We start from the raw sequence: 22330 nt of genomic DNA, 5'->3' as shown, positions 1-22330 counted from the left end.
TAGAAATAGTAGCACTTACCTCACTACCTTTGCAATCCCCGTCTTGACTTTGGGTCAGTGCAAAGGTTCATGTAAACCAGTGCGGTGACCCAGAAGTACTCAGAGGGGAAAAGACTGCCACTGTACTAGTGTGTTGAAACAAAAGGAGTAAGGAGCCATTATTGCTGCCTGACAAAGCACGACGAACCAGGCATCTAGTGGCCGAGGCCGGAGGTAAATAGGCGTCCTCCCATTCGCTGCATCCTCGACGCGTTTCTTTCCGCTTCAACTTTTTGTTTCGAAATCGCTGGTTGAGACAGGCTTGATGTGCTTTTCTCTATACATCATTTACGTGTGAGCCGAAAGGCTGGGTGAGGTCAATCCAGCGTGCTTGTTGTAGTATGCATCACTAAAGAAGACGAATTGCTGTCATGCTGATCCACCGGGCCATAGCTCGCAGCTTGCGAGCACGGCCTCACTCGAGCCTGGCGTTTTGCGGATATGTTTCCCCTATAGCTTGTCGAGCAGTTCCTGCTGAACTGAGACATAATGGTTGTCCACGTCGGGCATTCAACACATCAAGACCAGCGCCTGCCGTTGAGAGTGTATTTCACTCGCAACTCGAAGATCCCTCGAACGCAGCAATCCTCAACTCCCTCAAAACCTCTCCGCCTGTACCTCAGACCTTGACCGAGAAGATTGTCCAGCGCTATGCCGTTGGCCTCCCGGAAGGTAAATATGTCACCTCTGGCGACTATGTCACAATTGCACCACACCATTGCATGACTCACGACAACTCCTGGCCCGTCGCTCTCAAGTTCATGTCTATTGGGGCAACCAAAATCAACAACCCTCAACAAGTGGTCATGACCCTCGATCACGATGTGCAGAACAAATCAGAGAAAAATTTGACCAAGTACAAACAAATCGAAGAGTTTGCGCAGAAGCAAGGTGTGGATTTCTATCCTGCTGGAAGAGGAATTGGTCACCAGATCATGGTCGAGGAGGGCTATGCTTGGCCAGGAACACTTGTGGTTGCTAGCGACTCGCATACGAACATGTATGGTGGTATCGGGTGTCTTGGGACTCCTGTGGTTCGGACGGATGCTGCCAGCATTTGGGCTACTGGACGGACGTGGTGGCAGATCCCACCTGTCGCAAACGTGGTTCTTAAGGGTGTCCTGCCAAAAGGTGTTACTGGGAAAGACGTGATCGTAGCACTTTGTGGACTGTTCGACAAAGACGATGTATTGAATCATGCCATTGAGTTCACAGGCTCCGAGGAGACGATGCGCAGCCTGCCTATCGATTCTCGACTCACGATTGCGAACATGACTACTGAGTGGGGAGCTCTTAGCGGGCTGTTTCCTCGAGACTCGCTGCTGGAGGGTTGGCTGAGGTCAAAGGCCACAATGGCTGCTCTAGACAAAGCGGAGGGTCGTGCCGGCAACAATCGCTTCACGCATGCACACATTGATGAACTATTCCAGGAGAACCTGATGGCCGACAAGGGTGCAAAGTATGCAAAACAGCTTTACCTTGACCTCAATACCTTGTCGCCTTATGTTTCTGGGCCGAACTCTGTCAAAGTAGCAACGCCTTTGGTGGACTTAGAAGCACAAGACATCAAAGTCAACAAGGCATACCTGGTTTCGTGCACAAACTCGAGAGCTTCGGATCTTGCTGCAGCCGCTAAAGTGTTCAAGGATGCTGCGGAGAAGAACAACGGAGCTATACCAAAGATTGCCGATGGTGTAAACTTCTATATTGCTGCAGCTTCACTGCCGGAGCAGCAGATAGCAGAGGATAATGGTGACTGGCAAGCCCTTCTCGACGCAGGTGCCCAACCTCTGCCTGCTGGATGTGGTCCGTGCATTGGGCTCGGGACTGGTTTACTCGAACCAGGCGAGGTCGGCGTCAGTGCTACGAACAGAAACTTCAAGGGACGTATGGGAAGCACAGATGCAAAGGCTTATCTTGCCAGTCCCGAGGTTGTTGCTGCAAGTGCTTTGAGTGGCAAGCTCAGTGGTCCAGGCTGGTACGAGAAGCCGGAGGGCTGGACTGGTGTCCTTCGGGGTGAAGGTGATGGCATCCGGGAGGAGGACCGTATGATGACGGCTGACGAAGCATTGGACAAAATTATCGGTCAGCTAGACAGCATGATTGGAGCAGCTGAGAAGGACTTCGGTGAATCCAATGAGGAAGCAACCTTAGTAGCGGCTACAGAAGTCTACCCCGGCTTTCCTGAGCGTGTTGAAGGCGAGATCGTCTTCTGTGATGCTGACAACATCAACACAGACGGAATCTACCCAGGTAAGTACACCTACCAGGATAATGTGCCAGTCGAGAAGATGGCCGAAGTGTGCATGGAAAACTACGATACCAAGTTCTCCCAGCTCGCGAAGCCTGGTAATATCCTGGTGGCTGGCTTTAATTTTGGGTGTGGTAGCTCAAGAGAACAAGCTGCAACCGCCATACTTGCCAAGAAAATCCCACTCGTGGTTGCAGGTAGTTTTGGCAACATCTTCTCTCGAAACAGCATCAATAACGCGCTAATGGGACTCGAAGTTCCTAAGCTAATCGAGAGGTTACGAGATACCTTCAGTGTCGCACCAAAGACTTCGACTCACGAGATTACTGAACCATTTGGAAACAAGGAGGATCAGCAAAGTCTCGACTCTACAACTCCTGGCCCCTTGAAAACGTTCGAGAAACAGCTATCTAGGAGAACTGGCTGGAAGCTAGTTTGGGATGTCAAAAAGAGCCAAATTCAGGTTACCGAAGGTGAAGGTGGAAAGACGTGGACGGAAAAGGTCGGCGAATTGCCACCGAATGTGCAGGAGATAATCGCGAAGGGTGGTCTGGAAAAATGGGTACAGAACGAGATCGGAAGTTGAACCTCAACTGCGAAAACGCTTGACGCATCAGGTTAGACGAACCATGGCCTATATACCAAGCTCTTTTTATCAGCTTTCTTCGGTTGCTTCCTCCTCTGGGCATGCTGAGGGAAGGCCCATTGATGTGCAGTCATACGCCTGGCCTAGCCTCGCACCGAGCGACTGATTAGACTGGCGCCAAACCATGAAGTCTAGCACCTGCAGACCGACGTAACAACTCCATATTGTATGGTTCTTCAATCGAGCTAGGTCAGGACAGAAGGGGTATCAATTCGACGCAATAACCAAGACAATGGCCTGAGCAAGAGAAGAATAGGCATACCACTGGTCGCTGCAAGCTACCCTCTGCATATTCGAAAAGACACGAACAAGGCTATCGCCCCGAAGGCTCTTATGACCATGATCAAAAGATTTCCGAGACGAAGGTCGTTCCTGTGATGATGCACTAGTCATGTGTTCCGCCGAGCACCGTGAGAAACCTTGAACTCGAGTGAAGGGAGGTCACGTTGACTTTGCAATTCTATAATTCGCAAGAGGTTCCAACAAGAAGTGGTCAAGAAGCTCGAGAATATAGTATGTCCCTATGAGCCATAGCAGCAGGTGGCTTGAAAAGTTTAAGCGTCGCTTGAAGGACAAAGACTTGTGTGACATGAAAGGGTCGGAAGAACGTGCAAACTTGATGGGAGTGCGAGGTACTAATAAAGTGCATGCAATATACATATAGTCGATAGATGAATAGAAGGTGCTCTCTGGGATATAGAGGACTGATCGCCCTGACCAACTGGCGGGAATACCTGTGGACAATGCTACGTGGTCTTGTGTCCGTAACAAGCCATTTGTCAACACCGTCGTGTAAATAGCTACAGTATTATAGCTACAGTATTATCATCTTCAAATTGTGGATACGATAGATCTCCGAGCCTCGCACTGTTCAGATTGACGTGTCAGGCAGAAGTGGCTGCCTTGCAGTGGTGTTTGCATTCAGTAAGGCACCTTCCTACTATTCTTGCAAGTCATATCTTTCAAACTACACTTGTGGATCCATTATTTCACCAGCACAAATTAGAAATCGTCGACTCTCAAGTCTACCTTATCGTTCTCTCAAGTGACTCAATCGCGGCGAGTTTCGAGCTGTGTATGGGAAAATTCAAGCAATCGAAGAAGCGCGACAAACCAGATGCCTCGAAAGCTGCTGGCCGTGGAGTCAAGCGGCGGCAGCATAGTCAAGCTGCGAGATCAAACGCGAGGGTGAAGCAAGTAAAGATCAGCAACGGGCGATCATCGGCAGCTGGTCGCCAAAACCCGAAGATACCATTTTCGAAGCATGATCGTGTTTTACTCGTGGGAGAGGGCGATTTTTCCTTCACGCTCTCTCTGGTGAAGAATTACAAGGTTAGTGCTGTTCTCGCCACATCCTATGACGACGAAGACACGTTGAAGCAGAAATATCCCAACATCAACAGCACTTTGAATCAAATAGCCAAAGTGGGCAAAGGTCTATCTGTCGAAGATCTCCGAACCAGTGATGTGGGCGGTGACGAGGAATGGGCCGGTTTTTCATCTGATGAGGTCGCGAATGCTACTGAAGATGTTTCTGTCGCCAGCACGAAAAGCGCAGAAGTGAATATCCTACACGGCATTGACGCGACGTTATTAAGCAAAGCTCATCGGAAAGTGTTGAGTCAATATGCACCATTTACCAAGATTGTATTCAATTTCCCACATACTGGCGGGCTCAGTACAGACGTCAACCGCCAAGTACGAGCGAACCAGGAGCTTCTTGTCGACTTCTTCAATAGTGCGAAACCATTACTTGCGACCTCTTCACGACCTGCAAAGTCGAGGGAAAACGAAGATCTAGGGGTTCAGGACGAAGACCTTGAGAATTTCGAGGCGAAAGAACAGGAAGAGTCTGCAGCGCTCACGAGAGGCCAGGTACTAATCACTCTGTTTGAGGGTGAACCATATACGTTGTGGAATATTCGTGACTTGGCAAGACACTGCGGACTACAGGTAGTCGAGTCCTTCAAATTCCCGTGGGCTGCATATCCGGGGTACAAGCATGCCAGGACGGTGGGTGATATCGTGACTGGCAAAGATCGCGGCGAGGAGGGCAAGAGAAAAGGTGCTTGGAGAGGTGAAGAGCGTGATGCGAGGTGTTATGTGCTTGCACTTAAGGAGGAGTCAGGTCTGCAGGACAAAAACGGAAAGAAGCGGAAGCCGAATGATGGTAGTGATGAGAGCGATTGAGCTGCAAACAAGTTTGGGCTTACTAATACAGAAGACGCCTAGCGATCAGAACGACGTTCTGTCTGTAATGCCTAAGGTATGTTTCCTTTCACATTGTTCTATAATGCATCCGTTGAAAGGCTACGACGAGGGTTGCAGCAAACCAGCAGTGTCAGGAAGGTGCACAGCCTGTCTCGAGCAACGGTTCAGATTCAAGGGGTTTCAGTTTTCTGTCTTCATTTTGGTCAAGAGTCGTGGCAAAACATGACCTATGATGATGTTTGCAGCAAGCTTGGGATTGTCAATGCTGAAACTGCAATTGTTCTGTTTGGCATTCGCTTTGCTAGCAATTGAATGATGCATTCAATGTGCTTGTCGATGGCTACTTAAAGCTGGTGGCAAGACACCAAGCAACGTACCTTTCTTACCACCGACCACGCAGAACGTTGCATTGACCAACATGAATATGAACTGGCGACTACAACCTGAAACCAACCCATTTCCGAAGATTCAAAAAGATGGCCAGTGGATAGCAAGCCCACCTTTCAAGCGAAAACCAATTCGACAAAGTTCCTCTCGCTTTATGCAAATGCCTGGCGAGGTTCATGAAAAGATATTGCGGTTCTGTCTCAAGTCAGATAAACCATTGACGCCCTCCATCAGTCCTACCACAAGCAAAGGTGATTTGTCCTATGGACGATCAGCCTATAGTCCCTATTCAAGGTGGCCTTTGTCATCACAGCTGCTCAGGGTAAGCCAGGATCTATATCGCGAGGCACGCCATGTGCTTTATAGTGATAATGTACTCTCCATCACGTGGCAAACTATCTATGGCCCTCCCCGAAGGGTACCAGAATACTCTTGCACGATTTTGGGAGCAAGTATAGTTTATTCGGACCACCACTTTGACTGGAGTTCTGAATGGGGAACCGACCTACTCAGCCTGGTTAGCATACTCAGGGAAGAACGTAAACGCTGGGAGCCAGACACGGAGTGGCTTGAACAGATTTACCCCGCCTTATTGCAGTTTGACAAGGTGCAGGTGGTCATGCAAGATACCATTGCCTGGGGCTATTTCCATATGTCTAAAACATTGCAGAATGTGCTGAAAAACAAGAAGGTGGTTCTTGTCTTGCCGGGGCAGCAAGGCAGCTTACTGAAAAGTCCCGCAGATTTAGGCGACTTGCTCGCACGTTGCCACAGCCTTCGGTGCAAAACCTTCGATGTTGCACATCGCAGCGATAAGCACGAGGCAGCTGTACAGCCGCATCGTTGGCTGATCCAGAGTCAAGCGCGTGTTTCCGACCTACACGATAGATGGCAGCTCATGTTCACCAAACTGATCCCTCAGCTCAGAGACATTGGCCAATCAATGTTCATAATTCGCAACGACCGGGCGGTCCATAGCTTGCAATGTGCTATGATGTCCGACAACGAAGCCAGCTTTGAACTTGCCATGGTCGAGATCCTGCGCTTGACAAGGTTGTGGATAACTGAGCTCGAACAACATATGCAGGAATGCATCAACGAAACGGGACAACAGTTACTAGCCACGCAGGATTCAGGATAATCTAATTGAGTATGGCAGAGACGATTTGAAAAGGGCCTTAATTGACAAGCGTTGGGCGCATAGGGAGAGGCACTCGAGGTATGGGTAACACTGGTTTGGTTCATGGAAGTATGTGTGTTACGAGAGCAAGGACAGCATGCAAGATATGTAGTCAACTTTTGTTCCGAATGGAATCGGTTTTTTTTTCTTTTTTTTTTTCCTTTCTTTTTCTTTTCTCGCAATTCGGCACTGGTAAGGTCGTCCATCGAGAGGAGAAGGAGACTGTTCCCAGCCATCACGAGATCAACCGTATCAGTGACGTGAATATTCCAGGAGAACTCCCTGTGCAACGAAGCTCGGGTAACACCCATGCCAGTGCTGCCTCGAGCCCTCTTGCAATGACCGAGCGACGATTTGGCTGTAACTTGAAGGACGGATAGAGACGGTACACAAAATTCCCACGCCAGGCTGAAAAAGAACTGAAATGCAACGCCCAAGAAACGAAAGACTACTACACAACACCGGCAAAACGATCTCGAGGTTGAGCGGACAGAGGTAAGCAATACGGCAAGATAGACAACGACTAAATACAGAAACAATGGCAGACATGGCAAAATTTCAAGGACGAGCATACAGATATGCTAAACACATAATTTAAAGGAGCAACGAGCTCAGACTGACGTGTCGATATCGAGAAGATGAATGATATGTCAGCATCAGCTGGATGTTGCGGAGCCACTCCTCGAACCAATGTAGACTTGCGTCAAGCTTGAATTTGACAATAACCGGAGCGAGCTGGCTATAGTATAGAGTATTGTTCTTTTTCAATCACTAGACATATAGTGTTTTCGCTTCCCATTATACGTTCCTAGCTGTACAGAGCTATTTTCAAACATCGAGCCAGCCAGTATGAAGCACATATTCGACGCCAGATCATTCCCAAACACCCATCGAAAGCTCGTTCGCCCTCCGTTGTCGAAACAGCTGGCTTGCACAGGAGAACAATACTCGAGAACTTGAATCTTGGTCTTCTCACACAATGGCCACATTTCTTTTTGAGTCTGCTGTCGTTCAGTCACTGTCGGAATCTTCGGCCTTGCCTGTGCCACTCTTTCTCTTCTCCTTTTTCTCCTTCTTTTCCTTCTTCCTGCGCTTGCGTTCGGCTCGCTCTTCTGGTGTCTCTCCTTCGTGCTTGCTCTTGCGCTTCTTCGTGTCATCGCCGTTCGTCTGTGGTATGGCGGGTATGCTTGGGTCTTGTTCCTCAGCTCTTCCTGTAGGAGCGACTGGTGGTGCTGCCAATACATCAGCTTTGCTGGTAGTCTCGGAAAGACCGGGACCAGATGTGAGTGGTGCGCCGGGGCCGTCGTTCGCTGATGGGTCTTCCGACGCATTGTAATCTTGATATTCGGCATTCCATTTGGCTGGAGTATTTTCGTTTGCTCGGCCATATTTCTAGAACTTGTTAGTATGTGCAATAGGTAGGTACTGCGTAGACAATTCACTCACGTCAAGTTTGCCTTCTGACTTCATCTTCTTCTTCTCGAGCGCCACAGGGCCCATGCCCCATCTTCGTGGGTACAAATCCCTCTCCATAATGCATCGTTTGACCTTGGCCACCACGCCATGGTCACATGTTGAGAGCTCTACAGTCGACATCTGCGCCACACCCAACGCGATAGCCTCTCCCTTGGTCGTCATTAGAACAACCTCCTCGTGCACCTCGATGCCAGATTCGAATCGAAGCAGACCAGGTATCATGAGCTTGGCACCATAGCAAACAGCATTGACCGCGCTATCCTTCACCACAATTCTTTTGTACGTTGTAAGCAAGCTCTCAAGTGGGGATATGACCGTGCGTAAGTGCGACTCGTCTCTGTTGTTGTCGTAAACCCACTGCGCATCCAAGACGTCGTGTAAAGTGACCAGTTGCTTGCTTTCGTCCATAGCACCACTCCTCACCCTTCTCAGCTCCTGCATATGAGCACCGACGCCAGTAAGCAATCCTAGATGTACGCAAAGGGTACGAATATATGTGCCTGCTTCGCAACTAACCCAAAATACACCGAGATGTCTGTCGTTATCAAACTCCATCAGCCTGCTGTCGTAAATTGTCCTGACACGCAGCTGTCTCTTGACGGCGGAGATCAATGGAGGTCGTTGGAAGAGTGCTCCAGTGAGAGTCTCCAGTGCTCTGGCAAATTGAGCTTCACCTCCAGGCAGCTTGTCATGAAACCTCACCACAGCCACATACTCTTTTCCTGCGCCCTGCTGCGACTTGACGAGCCGAGTAGCGCGATCTATGCAGACAATGAGACATCCTGTAACTTTGGGATCGAGAGTACCACTGTGACCAGTCTTCTCCACTCTAAGCATGCGCTTGACCCACGCAACAACTTCGTGGCTGGAAGGGTTCGATGGTTTGTCGAGGTTTATCACACCGGAGGAGACATAGGACTTCAAATCGCGCTTGTATGGTGTACAACCTGCTGGAATAGGTGTAAAATGACCAGTTCTCACGAGCACTGCGTCTTATTAGCTCAACATCATATCCAAATTAGCTTGCCACGCACATTTGTCGTAATTCTTGAGCAATAGCGGCCAGTCCTCGGTAGATATTGCAGGAGTCACATTCTCAGGCTTGATGCTGAAGTCCATCTGGTCGGCTTTTGCCATCTTGTCTATGCTTTTCTGTCACACGATTGGGAGCTGCGTTGCTTGCGCCCAGCGCACTTTCGCTAGCTGAGCAAGCTGTCAAGGGCCACGGTACATGAGCCTTTTGTGAAAATACAACAGTAAGAGATGTCACTGGTAAGGATATTCACTTGTATTGCTGTCGACAATAACCATGCACATTGCGCTCCGACAACTTTTCCTCCGCAGAATATCTCACAAAATTCTGGCTGCCACACTAAACCCAAAACTTATTAGCTCCACTTTCGATTTTCACCTATAAGCTGAGGTGGCCTTTACGACCTTCTTCATCATCTTTGAACTATTTTGACCACTCCAGAACTTCTCTGTCTTAATTGATCTCGCGTCGATTAGAAATGGCGGACATTATGGACAAGTTCTGGAGTGCACCTCCTGTATCAAGGTAGGACGAGCGAGGCCGGAACGATTCATCCTGCTAATGTGCGACCAGGACTCTTGTGGCTGCTATAGCTGTTGAATCGCTCCTCGTCCATGGTGGCTTGGTCAATGGCTACCTCGCACTGTTTCATCTGCCTTCCCTCCTCAAGTTTCCTTTTCCTCAGATCTGGCGCCTCATTACACCATTTCTCTTAGTTGGAAGTGGGTTCAATGCACTTTGGGATCTGTACATGTTCTGGACTTACGTTACTCAACTTGAACTAAACTCGCCGCGCTTCGCACAACCAGGAGATTTCGCAACTTATGTCGCTTTCATAGCGGCAACGATTCTGGTAAGTCTTTTCAACCCAATTCAGAAATACCTCGCCTTTCTGCCCGCTCAGATTCTATATCTGATTCGGTTCCTGGTGAGCGAGGAAGATTACCCCTGCGTGACATGCAGCCTGTCATTCGCATATCAATCTAAGGCTGTATGTGGCGTAGGCATGGTGGTAGCTGTTTGAGATAAGCTGTGCGCACAAAAAGGTTGCGTACGGCGGTTATGGCTCCCTACATTTCATTCTTGTACAAACGTCTTCGTCTTAGTCATTGACTAACAAGGAAACAGGCAGTGGCTGGTCTACTCCTCAAGTCCTACATCTTCACTAACGCTCTCCTACTCGCTTTCGTCTATACATATGCCCAGGACAACCGTGGTAGAAAAGTCCATTTTATCTTTTTCCAGATTCCAGCCGAATTACTCCCATGGGCCATGCTTGGCATGTCACTAGTCATGGGCGGCACGAACGCAGCACTACAACAAGGTGCTGGTCTGGTCGCAGCACATCTATACGACTTTTTGACCCGACTATATCCGACATTTCAAGGTGGACGCAACTACATTCAGACACCAACGTTTGTCAGGGATTACTTCGCCTCTGCTCGGCCAGCTACAACCCAAAGAGCCTATGGGACGAGCTTTAGACCTCAGCCGGCGGCCCAGCAGATACCATCTACTGGCAGGAGCTGGACAAGTGGTTTCTCGTCCGGTGCGTGGTCCGGTAGAGGGGCTGGTCATCGTCTTGGCGGTGACTGAATCATGAGATAGATGTGTAGCTGCTCATTATTTTCGCATTCAATCATTTTCCCTTTTCCACTAACTCTCGTGTTGCATCTGAATGCAAAGCTGACTTTGTTCGCCTTGACACAGTGTATCAACTTTCCTGCTGTCTCACGTTGACGCGCAGATAGACACGATTCGAGAAATCAGAGTCATGCACTTCACCGAGGTAAAACTTCTGTTTTATCCATGCTATACATCATCATCACAGATTCAAACAGTCACGTTGCTGCTGAACACGACCGTTCAGCGAGAGCGAAGGTCCAGGGAATCTAACTGCTCCACATCGTCTAGTGCACGATTTCCAGCCCTCCGCATATGGAAAAGTTCTTCGAACAACAGTCGTGCTCTGCGGTTACACACGACATCAATCCAGAGCAGAGAACTCATATTCCTTTTCGCACCAGCCCAGTCTTCAACGCCACAGCACTCAGCGGCCTCCAAAAGCCACACCCACATTTGAGCGCTATGGCTCAAAGCCAACGGTTGAAAAGCAATAAGGCGTACAACAAGGACCCACAGGACCAGGTTACCGTTGATTTCTTGCTGGTTGCGTTGCATCATATTAGCTGTGGCAGCATCTATCTGATTCTGGAGCCAAGGGAACGGTATTCGTAAAAGTGGCCAGTCGAGAAAGATCAGTACACAGAAGGCAAGGATGGTCAGTTGAACTAGTTCATAAACTGCGTCAGATGAGAGAGGCAGATTCGAGGCACGATATGTGGCTGATGCCATTGTCTCGAGAAGTAGGTTTGTGTCAATATTGCTGATCCAGGCTACGTCAAAGGAACAGAGAGTGTGAGCAAGATGCCTGAGATCACAGCGCTGATGGCTAAGTTGTTTGCTGCAGTCACGGGACGAACAGTGGAGGTTAGAGCATCCACATATATCGATGCTGTCGCGGTCAAAGGCAAGGAAAGCCATTGTTGCTTCCTTACGAGCTGGAGGGTCCATCCGTAGGTCACTTGTCGATGCAATCCATGGCATCTGTCACTGACCACCATCTCTAGCTTCGTTCCATTCCTCTACGAGCCCCAAGGACAAAAGCTGATGCAGCGATTATGGGACGAGACTATGGCGGAGCTGAGTTTCGCTGATCCCAAAACTATCTTATCTGGCATGGGAGCCCAGGATGCTTTGAGGGCCTCAGCATAGCAAGCTATGTCAACATCCTGAGTTGCCAGGCTGGGTCCAGTATGCTATGCCTGGATCGATGGCGGTCTGCGCAGTCGATTTGCCATCCAGAAGTTGTGTGCCTCATACCGTGGCTAGTATGAGTCGGCAAACTAAATATTGTGGTCACATCCGCGCTTTGAGACCGAAAGCACAGCCTACCACTTCTGAGACAGCAGCAGAAGAAGATAGCTTGTAGACGTGTTAAAGAGCCAGTGACGTGGTTTGGATATCCATTCCGTCCATAGTCCACAGTAACAACAAGATTCGGTGTTGAATAAAATTGCAAGCCTGACTGAACGGATCCGACCCCCATGCATCTTTTCCGAGTACCAGACTACCACAACACTCATAGAACGCGAATTGGCCAAATCGATTACAATGAGATTTGAATGCTGGTCTAGTCAAATGGTGACAGCTCTCTAAACTTGAACAAGAAAGCTTGTATGACACGTATGAAGTTGCGTGCCAGGCCAGGAACGTAAAAGTTCCGGCAAAATCCCATTCTATTGTTTTACAGAGATTGCATGAAGACTTTTGAATGCTACGTCACGAGGTCTCCTTCCGCAGCTTCTGACTGACTTCCTCTCTTGGAGGCTCACAATACAGCCAAAGTACAACAAAGGCCACAAATCCAATCACGACTGTCCAGAGTCCAGCAACCCAGGGCCATGCTGCTGTGATCACAAAACTCCTCGGCCATTCATCGTGAGCGAAGTGCCGTACGGTGACTTGCCGACGCTCCTCAATATCTGTCAAGAACGGCCTCTTGTAATTGACCTTGAATGCAAATATACCATGCTGGTCTGGAGTACGGAAAGTGGTACCATACGTCGTCGAATTTAAGGAAGTCGATGTTGGACTCAGGGCTAAGCGATGGAAGGGCGAAAGCATCGTAAACTCGAGTTGAACAGCATCCGAGGCGGGATGCGTGAAAGGTGCCCAATGAGTGCGGTCCCACTGGGATAGCTCAATGGCGAACGACTACACGAGTTAGCTGTAGTCTGGAACAGAACGATATATACGCACCACATCAGTTTTGATTCTATAAATCTCTGGGTCGGGAAAGCCAACCTGTGTCGTGTTAGATATTGGTTTCGAGGCATCCAATATCTGGTGATGTTGCACACGACCAGCCCTGAGTACACCAATCTCCTTGAATGTCCATTCTGTTAGTTGTCTGGCAAACTGCTTATTCGCAGTCTTAGTAGGCTTGCCACCTGGTAGCTTGACTTCAGCGTCGAACCACTTGTTTTGTAACATCTCTAGAGACCCTAGAACAGTAAATCGTGCATTGTTTCTTGCCTGCAGCGCGGAGACCAGCGCAATCTGAGAACCCGTCGCGAATACATCTGGTTCAGCATCTGCCTCTTCTTTCGGGTTGTATGTGTATGCCGTCTCCGGTGCTCTGAGGATGGGGTTGATCAGGGTACTCGCAGCACCTAGTGTCTGTCCGACAGCCTTTGGCACCGCCAACATACCATCTCCTCCAAAAAGACTGATCACATCTGATCGTGATGGTCTGGGCTGAGGCAGGACAAGGACATTGTGACTGTCGGCGCTGGAGGTAGTATCGTAGTGGAAGTGATCGATAATCTGAGACGATCGATCGGTAGGTAGAGCAATATCGAATTCGAGGAGCAAACTTGAAATTGCAGATGGGATGGCCGTTTCACTGGACAAGGCTAGCAGGATGTTACCGCCTGCATTTGTAAAATCGAGAAGGTTCTTCGGTGTCAGGTTCGGTCCATAGCCTACGTGTGTTAACATATGTGCTTCATCTTAAAGTGCAACGAACCTTTGGACTTGGGTGGAAGTAAAAGCACATGGTCATACGTCTTTGCTCCAAGCCTGAATAGCGATAACGCTTCGGACTTAGGTGACTCAAACTGTAGTACGAACGACCTCGCTGTTTATAATCATCAGCAACGGCATCTTGTGTCCTGGAACTGCGCCTTACATTCGAGATCGGACCACAATTGGCTATAGAGGTCTTTGTCTGCTGTATCTTCGAGCACAACCAGTAGTCGGTCACCAGTCGCACTCTTAGCTTGCACCCATATCAGCAAATAACACAGCAAGAAAGATATCGAGCTGAGTAGTCTCATTGTGGTTGCGATATACACGGCTGTTGCCAGCAGCCAGAGTATCGAAGAATCTATTGAGCGGACTGCACCTGCCGCTTTGGAGACGTGTTCACCTTCCGCAGCGTAAATCTTTGCCAAGGCTTTTAGGGTTCGATGCGGCGGATGTTCCTGCAGCTTGACTGGGGTAACAGAAAGAGAGCTCTCCCTCCTCCTGTGCAGTAGACATACACGACTACGTAAAGAGTACGCACGGCTAGCAGTGCGAGGGAACCGTCGCGATTCGAAGTCTAGTCCATTATCCAAGAATTTGAGTACTCAACGTTGGCCGCAACTGCGCGCCCCATATACCTCGAAACAGCCCTCAGCGCACCTACAACCACCACAGACATCATGTCGGCCGGCATACCAAGGACCTTCTGGTCATCACCAGTTCGCTATTTGAAATGGGCTTCCCATGAAAAGCCAGCAATATTCTTCAGCGTCATAGTGGGCTCTATGGGGCCTGCCTCTTTCTTCATTATACCTCCAATTAGACGGATCGTAGGCGATCAAGATCCTCCACCAATTCCAATGACATATCCAAGTAAGTCTCTTCGTATTGGTTGAACATACACGAGTCTGCGGCGTGAATCGAACAGCATAGGTGCTAATACCTGCGTTCACAGTTCCTGAGGGGCCGAGGAAGATACCACAAGGATACGATGACTGAAGATTAGCAGCGACCTCTTGACGGAGCACAACTAAGGAAAGAGATGAGATGAATAGGCGAAGCGTTGAGCTCGAACGACTGTTTCGTGTATATACTGGGAAATTCTTGATGAGTCACAACCACAGCTCAAGAGCACGACCATTTCTCTCGTGGACGTTATCGTATGGAACCTGGTTCCTCAGTACCAGACTCTGGACGAGCATTCTCGCTGTTCACTCTCGCCTGCTTGTAACTTCACGATAGCCTCTTATGCATGTATAACCTCAGCTCGTATTGAAGCATGTTCCTGCTGTACCTTTCCTCCGAGTCTGAAGAACTTCTCTCACTCAGTCAAGTGTTCGGCAGCTAACGTAGTCGCAGACCCTTCGATATCGTTGTCAATACTCACCGTATCATTGGTCGTGTGCTCCCTCCTCCAATACATACCATGGCAAGTCCTCCTTGTCCACTTTTGTGCAGGTCAACCACGGTTTGATTACCTCTTCCATGGTAGCTGGATCGATATGTGTCCTCACCACCATCAGATCCTTGACGAATACCTTCATATCCTCCTTTAGCACGTTCATGTGGCTTTCCAAAACGCTGCACGCCTTGCTGGACATCGGGAAGTACGTGTGGAATGCCCTCATTGCATCGTGATCCAGGTACGCATCTCCTCCCTGACTGAATTGCTTGTACCATGCATAGCCGCCATCTTCAGCCTGTCTATTCATGCCATCATTACCTGATTGAGAGACGTATTGTCGGAAGCAAGATAGGGCCATCCACATGTAGATGTCGTTGGCGTAGCCGGTTCGGTGAGGTTTGTCGACGTGGTTGCGACATAGAAACTCTGGGTAATGCCCTGCGATCCTGATTTCGATAGCTCGTTTAGCCAGTTCTAGCTCATCCCACTTTCGCTGACACAGCTCTTTAGTTGCTGCACGAAGCTGTCCCTTGGTTGCCTCGCCCAGCATCTTCCACTTTCCCACAATGTGAACCACAGCTTCCCTAAAGATGGCAGGACTCTTGACTCGTCGACCGAGTTCAGCCCAAACGACCGGATTAGTAGCTATCGATGGCCAGAGAACCTTATCCTGCCTCAAAAGCGCCAGATCTACTACTTCCCTAATGTGAGTTACAGCGGCGATCGTGTCTGCAACTTCAAGCAAGTTCGAACAGTCCAGTACAGTTGCGCCAAATGTGCTCGTATCAAATGCTGGTGTGATGCCATAGAAGCAGCCAAAGAGCCAGTCCCAACACTTATCCTCATCTTGACCGCTCAGATCGACTCTAGCAGCACGAGCTGTAATAGGGTTCTGTACTCGACCTGATTCACTGATTTGCTTGGCCAAGGGTTAGTTTACATGCTCAAAGCATTAGAAAATAGCATACCAGGGAAATAAAAGCACCACGATCGTCCGAATCGCTATGCTGCTGGACCAGGACAAACCTATATGGCGTATGGCCATCTCTTCTAGCTGCAGCAGTCAATCTAGGTGCTTCGCCATTCTCGAAGGCATTTCGGAAGAAATCAGACACACGGCGCAAAGTGTGTGAATGTAGCCTATATACCTTGCTTGTGGACACAACAATTGTAACATCGCCGTCTTGATACTGTGGAAAATCACTAGAAGACGCCATCTTGTGATAGGTAGGGGAAAAGAAGGAAAAGCAGGATAGTTGCAGGATATGTGTTTCTATGGATATGATGCCTGTGCAGATTTCAAAGAGGAATTGAGATCTCTAGCTCTGTCTGAGGAAGAACAGAGATTAAGGAGAGGAAAAATACGCGAGAACTGAGGTCGAACAGACGGTGAACAGAGGAAGAACACAATAAAGGAAAGGAGACTATAGACACGCTCAGCAGAGGTAAAGCTAGGAGGAGCAAATGGAGGATAAACAGAGGCTGGACAGAGGTTGAATCGAGGGAGAACAGATAGCGAACTAGGTCAATGGAGTGGGAAAATTAGTACCCGGTATGGGTGAAGCTATGATCCTGTCGCACCCTCTCTTGAGATAGACGGGAAAGGCAGAGGAACAGAGTCAGAGTAGGCAGAGAGAACAGGCATATGGACATGACGAAGATGAGAGCTTTGCGGGGAGGAGACGAATACCGAGCTCGGTTAGAGAAAGAACAGATTTCGAACAGAGAAGAGGTAAAGAAAGAACAAGGTTTAGAATAGAGGTAGAGAAGCGATGGAGTGAAGGAGAGAGCAGTCGAGAGAGAGGACATAAGACAGAGCGTAAAGAGAACAGGGAATAGGAGAGACGGAAGATGAAGAATAGATCACTAGTAGAGAAATAGAGGAAGAACAGAAATCGAATTAATTATAAAAAATGAAAATTTTATATTGCTGAACAAGAGAACCGCAAACCTAATCTCAATTCTCTTACCTGACTCTGGCTTCACACCTGAACTTGTCCTTGACTTGGATACTGCAATGGTACTGACATGAAAATAAGCAGGCTGGCCAACTGTGCACTGGGAAGGTGGTGTGCAAAACCGGAGACAAGGAAGCGCAAGACACTAAAAACTACGGCACCTCAGCGCAAGGCGAAGCTCAGATGATGCCAGGCTAAAGCCCACGACATCGAGATCGGAGTCTGAGGAAGCGGAAGCGGAAGCGAGACTGGGACGGGACGTGAGCCTTTAACCAAACATATCGATCGCACGCCCCAACAATACGAGCTGACAGCTTTCTCAGACATCAAGTTGACCTTAGGTTTGACCCCATGACATCTGAGCTGACCTCAAAATGCATCCGAATTTACACTTTTAGAACCTTGTCTGCACATGGTTCGGACCTCCTTCAGAAGTACATCTGAATCTCACCGTGAATCTGGGTCTTCAAGTAGTGGTCACTCACTCCACTTCCTCCTCAACATGGCCATTCCTGTCAATTACTGAGCACTGAAGCTAGTCAGGTATCTCATTCAGGATCCTCAAGGTAAGGATGGCATGTTAGCTGCATACCAGAAGTCACTGCAGTAATGACTAAAAGGTTTGCAGATTGTGGTGGTGATCGGATCGACACCATGTGAGAATAGCATGCGAAGGATCAATCGATGTTTTCTGTCCTGCTTGACTCCTCCATAGCTTGCTCTGTGGACTGAGGGAAGTTTACTGGCTTGCCATCCTGCACATACACCTCCTCCCACCCAACCAGCATCTTCGACCTCTCCATATCTGCAAAGTACTTATCATCTAGGGCGACCACATTCACATAATACTCGTCCTGCAAAGCTTTTTCATAGCAGTCCAGGCTGGGCATCAACAACTCCACAAAGCCATCGTAGTCCGCTGCACTATCAGCACCCTTACTGAGACTCGGGATGGCGGACGTGAATGATTGACGCAGTGATGAAGGACAGTGATATTGCTTGTAGCTCAAGATGCCGAACTTGGCGAGATGAGCAGAGACTTTGGGAGCATGGATATTTGTCCAATGGTAGTGGAATTGTTCTTCAGTGAGATTGGGATTACGGTAAGCTAGTAGGGTGACGCGGAGAAGTCGTTGTCTCTGAATGTTGGAATTAGCAGATGTTGGCTGTGTTCCTGTTTCCGCCATGGCTTCAGAAATTCTTAGTTCAATCCTGTGTCACTTTAGTAGATAGAGTCGATCAGCGAGCACTTTCAAATCTTTGTAGTCACAATGCTATGTGTCGGATCACGTCGTGCAGGAGGAGGTTGTATGGAATGACGACAGTATTTCAAAGTTTCTGTGGTTTTGATATGTGGTGGTTCCACCAAAGCTTTGTGCTGTAAGCCCCTTTACTGGTACTGTAGTAGAGCGCTTCAATAAAGCATCTTAGGAAGGTCTACATGCGAATAATTCACCAGGTTGTGGCAAGCATAATACTGCGAGCACCACGACCACCGACCACGACTTCGTTGGCTGTCGGGTTTTTGACCTCATCTTCAGTTGCAGCATCGAATGCATTCGCGAATTCTCAGCCAAAGCAATTGAGAGCTTTGTATCCTTCCCTCAGCCTAGGAAGTTTCTGCACTACTTCTTCCGATCGTCTTTCCCGCGCTGCGTATAGCCCTCTTCGGCCTCCTTGCTCATACCCTGTCCCCAGCCACCACTAACTTTCTGCCCCATCTGCCTCTGCTCGATACGCTTGAGCGAATCCTCTATCAGCCCTATGTGTCCACGTAAAGTGCCTTCTACCTCGTCTAGACGAGCTTCCATCTCCTCATAGATGAAGTCGTGCTTTTGATTAGCGTCGTAGATGAGATAGCCTGTCAGAAATTGTTAGGAGGCAACCTGGTCCACGGTAGCGAGGCTCGTGGCTTCTGATCTACCAAGGAGAATGCCAGTATCTGCTAAGCAAACACAAGGTACATACCTGTCAGACCTATGTTGGCTCCTAACAGGCCAAGGAGTAGTCTCTGCGCCATGCTGGTAGTGTTGTTTCACGCGAAAGATGCAGTGTTGCTGGCCGTTGAAACGAGGGCTTGTTTGACGTTGCTTGGGCAGAGCCGGTCAGAATAGCTCACGGTTTGTGTTTGTCCATCTGGCTCTTTCTAACAACGTGTCATGAAGGACCGGCTTCGAGATGCTAGCTTCAAGTTGAGGCCAGCTAGTTGCCTAATAGAGTCTAGCGTGACGTGATGACATCTTTGATTGGACGGAGGAGCAAAAAAAGGCCCAGGAGCTTCAGGCGTTCACTATGTCGAGATGAGTTTCGCCGTTCTTCTGCCTCGTCCTGTTGCTAGCCTCGTTTGGCAGAAATTATAGCTTGATTAATAGCTCAATGTCGTTTTTGCTGAATGTCGAGGGGTGTACTCAGGGAATTAAGCTTTCTGTCCGCGAGAAAGATGCCGAGGTTCTCTCCAGCAATGAACATGCTATCGAAAGTTGTGGCTGGCACCTGCTGGTGCTCAAATAGTTCTGTCCCGCGCAACGATAGCAGCGTCTGAGCATACGGCATCCCAATATGACTGACGATACAGATAAGAGCATTGTTCTATACCACTACAATGCATCACCGTACGCAAGGAAGATTGTCATGTACTTGGCTCTTCGTGGGTTGCCATACTCCGAGGTAAAGCAACCAGTTATCATGCCACGGCCTGATCTTCAGGCTATCGGCGTAGAATATCGACGGATCCCAATCATGGCAATAGGTAAAGATGTATATTGCGACACACGCATCATCATACAGAAGCTCGAAGAACTATTCCCGAACGATAAGCTTGGGTCAACGACTCCTGAAGGGCGAGCTCTTCAGAAACTATTCGAGATCTGGCACACCGAAGGTCCGCTGTTCTTCAGAGGCGTGCGATCTATGCCAACCAAAAACTTTACGGACCCAGCGTTTCGAAAGGATAGAGAGCAAATGACGGGGTCATCCTGGACTGCTGAAGACCTCGAGCGAGCGAAGCCGGAAGCACACATATACATGCGTAACTTGTACAACATGCTCGAGAACTTATTGGCTGATGACAGGACCTGGGTTCTCAAGACTAACAGGCCAGGATTGATAGATATTGAAGGTACGGTATACTTTGAAGGCGTTCCATTTCCAGCAAATGCTAACCTCGATAATAGCTTCCTGGCTCCTAATGTGGTTACGTGGGGCAAAGGCGCTCCCAGAAAGCCTCTTTTCCAGGGCTATTTTCCCAAAGACTTTTGCATGGATAGAACGCTTTGACGCTGTCCTGCAATCTGCACGAATGCAATCGCCAAAGCCGAAACAGTTGGAAGGTGCCACAGCAGCAAAACAGATTCTATCTTCAAGTTTTGCAGAGGGTGAAGGTGGGGTACCCTCCACAGACCCACAGAAGTTGCGCAAAGGGGACCATGTTGAACTATACCCAACTGATAGTGGATTCAATAACAAGGATCATGGACAACTGGTCAGCTTGACCGACCAGGAAATAGTGATTAGTCTCAATAATGGACTAAGGTTACACACACCACGCTCAGGGTTCAGAGTTCGACAGGTTGACTCTAAGCTATAGCTGAGCTCGCGAAGCTAGCCTGGTGAGAAAGGAGGTCTAGCTGGCCACTGACAGATCACCTGACTGATAAGCCGGGCGTGTGTTACCCTAGCCATCTGTCGCTCCACATGCACGCACCTCGACATCTCGACTTCACTCACGGGGATGTAAGCAATCCCCATGGACACACGAGTGTTTCATCAAAGCCTCGGAATATACATTCCGTGCGTTCACCAAGTCAGACTGAGTACAGAATATGAGATTTGTGTACTTTTTTTTTGGGAGTGGGAAGATGACGTGTATTTGTACTTGCACCAGTGACGAGAGTCAACCTCATATACCATCTGAGGGAAATGTCCTGCCCGAAGTAATGGTGGACGCCTGTAGAGAGCATGGCGGTCCGATGCAAGGACCCGGTTGTGGTTGTCGATAGAACTTGTATACGAAGCATGATTTACTCGCATAGCAAGCAACAGAAGCTGGAGTAATCATTGTGCTTTTCTCTGATTCGTCGAATCAGAAAAGGTTCGAGGAAAAGGTCGGCTAGAGTGACAGGCGTTATTAGACTTTCAGAAAGGCCCGAGCATTGCTGCCCAACGCGAAGGGACCGACGTACGAAACGACTTCCTGTTATTCGATCAGGTTCAGGTCCTGCGGTCTGCGCATAGCGTGCACTGTCGCGATGATCCGCCCTTATTTTTCCTATTCGACAAGTTGCTTGGCTAACAGTGTACTGAATACAGTAGAGAATTGGTTTGATAGATACCACGCAACGCTGACTCGTCATGGCCTGGAGCATACGTAGCCAAATATTAGAGTTTTGTACACAGTGTCAATGCTTGGGAGCCTCGAAGTAGACGGTACAATGGTCAGACATGACCATCACATAACGCAACAGAAGCTGACCATTAATTCTTTACTCGTTCTTCACCTGGGCGGTGAACACAACATCATAAATGACGATGAACGAAAGGACAACTGAATGACAAGTGACACGAACTAGTACCAGGAGTACTTCGTAGATGGTCCAGCCAATCACGAACGACGCTCAATGTAGCACATGGCCAGGTGGAAGTATGGCCGACCGAAAGAGAAAGGATAGGCTGGAATAGAGCCTGGCAAAACAGTTTTGGCGCGGCGGCAAGTCAATGTTACGGCCAGAAAGGACGATCTCATCGCTCTCAGGCTCCTGCCTGCGACAAGTCAGAAAAACTGCCCAACCAGTCAGATGATTGGCAGGCCACCCCATCCCACTTTGCTTCGCTGTGCTCTTCACGTTCTCTTCCTGTCGCAGCTTCCATTCCTCCCCTACATCCTTTCATTGTCGCCGTCGCTGTATACTCACTGTACCAAGTGAGCCTGTTCCGTCGCCGGATTTGCATTTGGACCCTGGTTGGCATTCTGGAGCAGTCATCTAGAGCTATCAAGTGATTGTGTGCTCGCTTACGGCAAGCCTGCGTCATTGGGCACTCAGGCGTTAACCGGTTCGAAGTCTCTATCAAAGCGTCTTGCTCAGCCAGAGTATATCGGCCTCAGTTTTGATTCGATCTACCAAGGATCTCCACGTCTCAAGGACTTCTCCTGCCCGA

General features: G+C 48.9%; 10 protein-coding genes across 10 annotated transcripts; 5 read left to right on the top strand and 5 right to left on the bottom strand.

Annotated features, from left to right (window-relative positions):
• Positions 1 to 410: 410 nt before the first annotated feature.
• LYS4 (mitochondrial Homoaconitase) lies at positions 411 to 2876 on the top strand (the record flags this gene model as incomplete). The annotated part of the gene is made up of 1 exon (XM_064899702.1): positions 411 to 2876. The coding sequence occupies one exon, from the start codon at positions 411 to 413 to the stop codon at positions 2874 to 2876; it is 2466 nt and encodes an 821-aa protein (XP_064753014.1).
• Positions 2877 to 4013: 1137 nt separating this feature from the next.
• On the top strand, positions 4014 to 5126 carry LTR64_005362 (uncharacterized protein; the record flags this gene model as incomplete). The annotated part of the gene is made up of 2 exons (XM_064899701.1): positions 4014 to 4811; positions 4890 to 5126. The coding sequence occupies 2 exons, from the start codon at positions 4014 to 4016 to the stop codon at positions 5124 to 5126; spliced, it is 1035 nt and encodes a 344-aa protein (XP_064753013.1).
• A 439-nt stretch (positions 5127 to 5565) lies between these two features.
• Positions 5566 to 6675, top strand: LTR64_005361 (uncharacterized protein; the record flags this gene model as incomplete). The annotated part of the gene is made up of 1 exon (XM_064899700.1): positions 5566 to 6675. The coding sequence occupies one exon, from the start codon at positions 5566 to 5568 to the stop codon at positions 6673 to 6675; it is 1110 nt and encodes a 369-aa protein (XP_064753012.1).
• Positions 6676 to 7725: 1050 nt separating this feature from the next.
• CBF5 (centromere/microtubule-binding protein cbf5) lies at positions 7726 to 9327 on the bottom strand (the record flags this gene model as incomplete). The annotated part of the gene is made up of 3 exons (XM_064899699.1): positions 7726 to 8106; positions 8161 to 9176; positions 9225 to 9327. 3 exons carry the CDS (start codon positions 9325 to 9327, stop codon positions 7726 to 7728), a joined length of 1500 nt encoding a protein of 499 aa, XP_064753011.1.
• A 374-nt stretch (positions 9328 to 9701) lies between these two features.
• Positions 9702 to 10819, top strand: LTR64_005359 (uncharacterized protein; the record flags this gene model as incomplete). Its single annotated transcript, XM_064899698.1, has 3 exons — positions 9702 to 9748; positions 9797 to 10076; positions 10352 to 10819. 3 exons carry the CDS (start codon positions 9702 to 9704, stop codon positions 10817 to 10819), a joined length of 795 nt encoding a protein of 264 aa, XP_064753010.1.
• A 1746-nt stretch (positions 10820 to 12565) lies between these two features.
• WBP1 (oligosaccharyl transferase glycoprotein complex, beta subunit) lies at positions 12566 to 14124 on the bottom strand (the record flags this gene model as incomplete). The annotated part of the gene is made up of 4 exons (XM_064899697.1): positions 12566 to 13000; positions 13046 to 13770; positions 13815 to 13925; positions 13977 to 14124. 4 exons carry the CDS (start codon positions 14122 to 14124, stop codon positions 12566 to 12568), a joined length of 1419 nt encoding a protein of 472 aa, XP_064753009.1.
• A 1080-nt stretch (positions 14125 to 15204) lies between these two features.
• LTR64_005357 (uncharacterized protein) lies at positions 15205 to 16435 on the bottom strand (the record flags this gene model as incomplete). Its single annotated transcript, XM_064899696.1, has 2 exons — positions 15205 to 16110; positions 16187 to 16435. 2 exons carry the CDS (start codon positions 16433 to 16435, stop codon positions 15205 to 15207), a joined length of 1155 nt encoding a protein of 384 aa, XP_064753008.1.
• A 1418-nt stretch (positions 16436 to 17853) lies between these two features.
• LTR64_005356 (uncharacterized protein) lies at positions 17854 to 18363 on the bottom strand (the record flags this gene model as incomplete). Its single annotated transcript, XM_064899695.1, has 1 exon — positions 17854 to 18363. The coding sequence occupies one exon, from the start codon at positions 18361 to 18363 to the stop codon at positions 17854 to 17856; it is 510 nt and encodes a 169-aa protein (XP_064753007.1).
• A 438-nt stretch (positions 18364 to 18801) lies between these two features.
• LTR64_005355 (uncharacterized protein) lies at positions 18802 to 19196 on the bottom strand (the record flags this gene model as incomplete). Its single annotated transcript, XM_064899694.1, has 2 exons — positions 18802 to 19037; positions 19145 to 19196. The coding sequence occupies 2 exons, from the start codon at positions 19194 to 19196 to the stop codon at positions 18802 to 18804; spliced, it is 288 nt and encodes a 95-aa protein (XP_064753006.1).
• A 539-nt stretch (positions 19197 to 19735) lies between these two features.
• LTR64_005354 (uncharacterized protein) lies at positions 19736 to 20762 on the top strand (the record flags this gene model as incomplete). The annotated part of the gene is made up of 2 exons (XM_064899693.1): positions 19736 to 20294; positions 20350 to 20762. The coding sequence occupies 2 exons, from the start codon at positions 19736 to 19738 to the stop codon at positions 20760 to 20762; spliced, it is 972 nt and encodes a 323-aa protein (XP_064753005.1).
• Positions 20763 to 22330: the final 1568 nt, after the last annotated feature.

The sequence above is a fragment of the Lithohypha guttulata genome, assembly GCF_036872675.1.
Source record: "Lithohypha guttulata strain CCFEE 5908 chromosome Unknown scaffold_4, whole genome shotgun sequence".
Taxonomy (NCBI): domain Eukaryota; kingdom Fungi; phylum Ascomycota; class Eurotiomycetes; order Chaetothyriales; family Trichomeriaceae; genus Lithohypha; species Lithohypha guttulata.
Note: the sequence above shows the minus strand (reverse complement) of the source record. Positions and strands in the feature narration are given on the sequence as shown.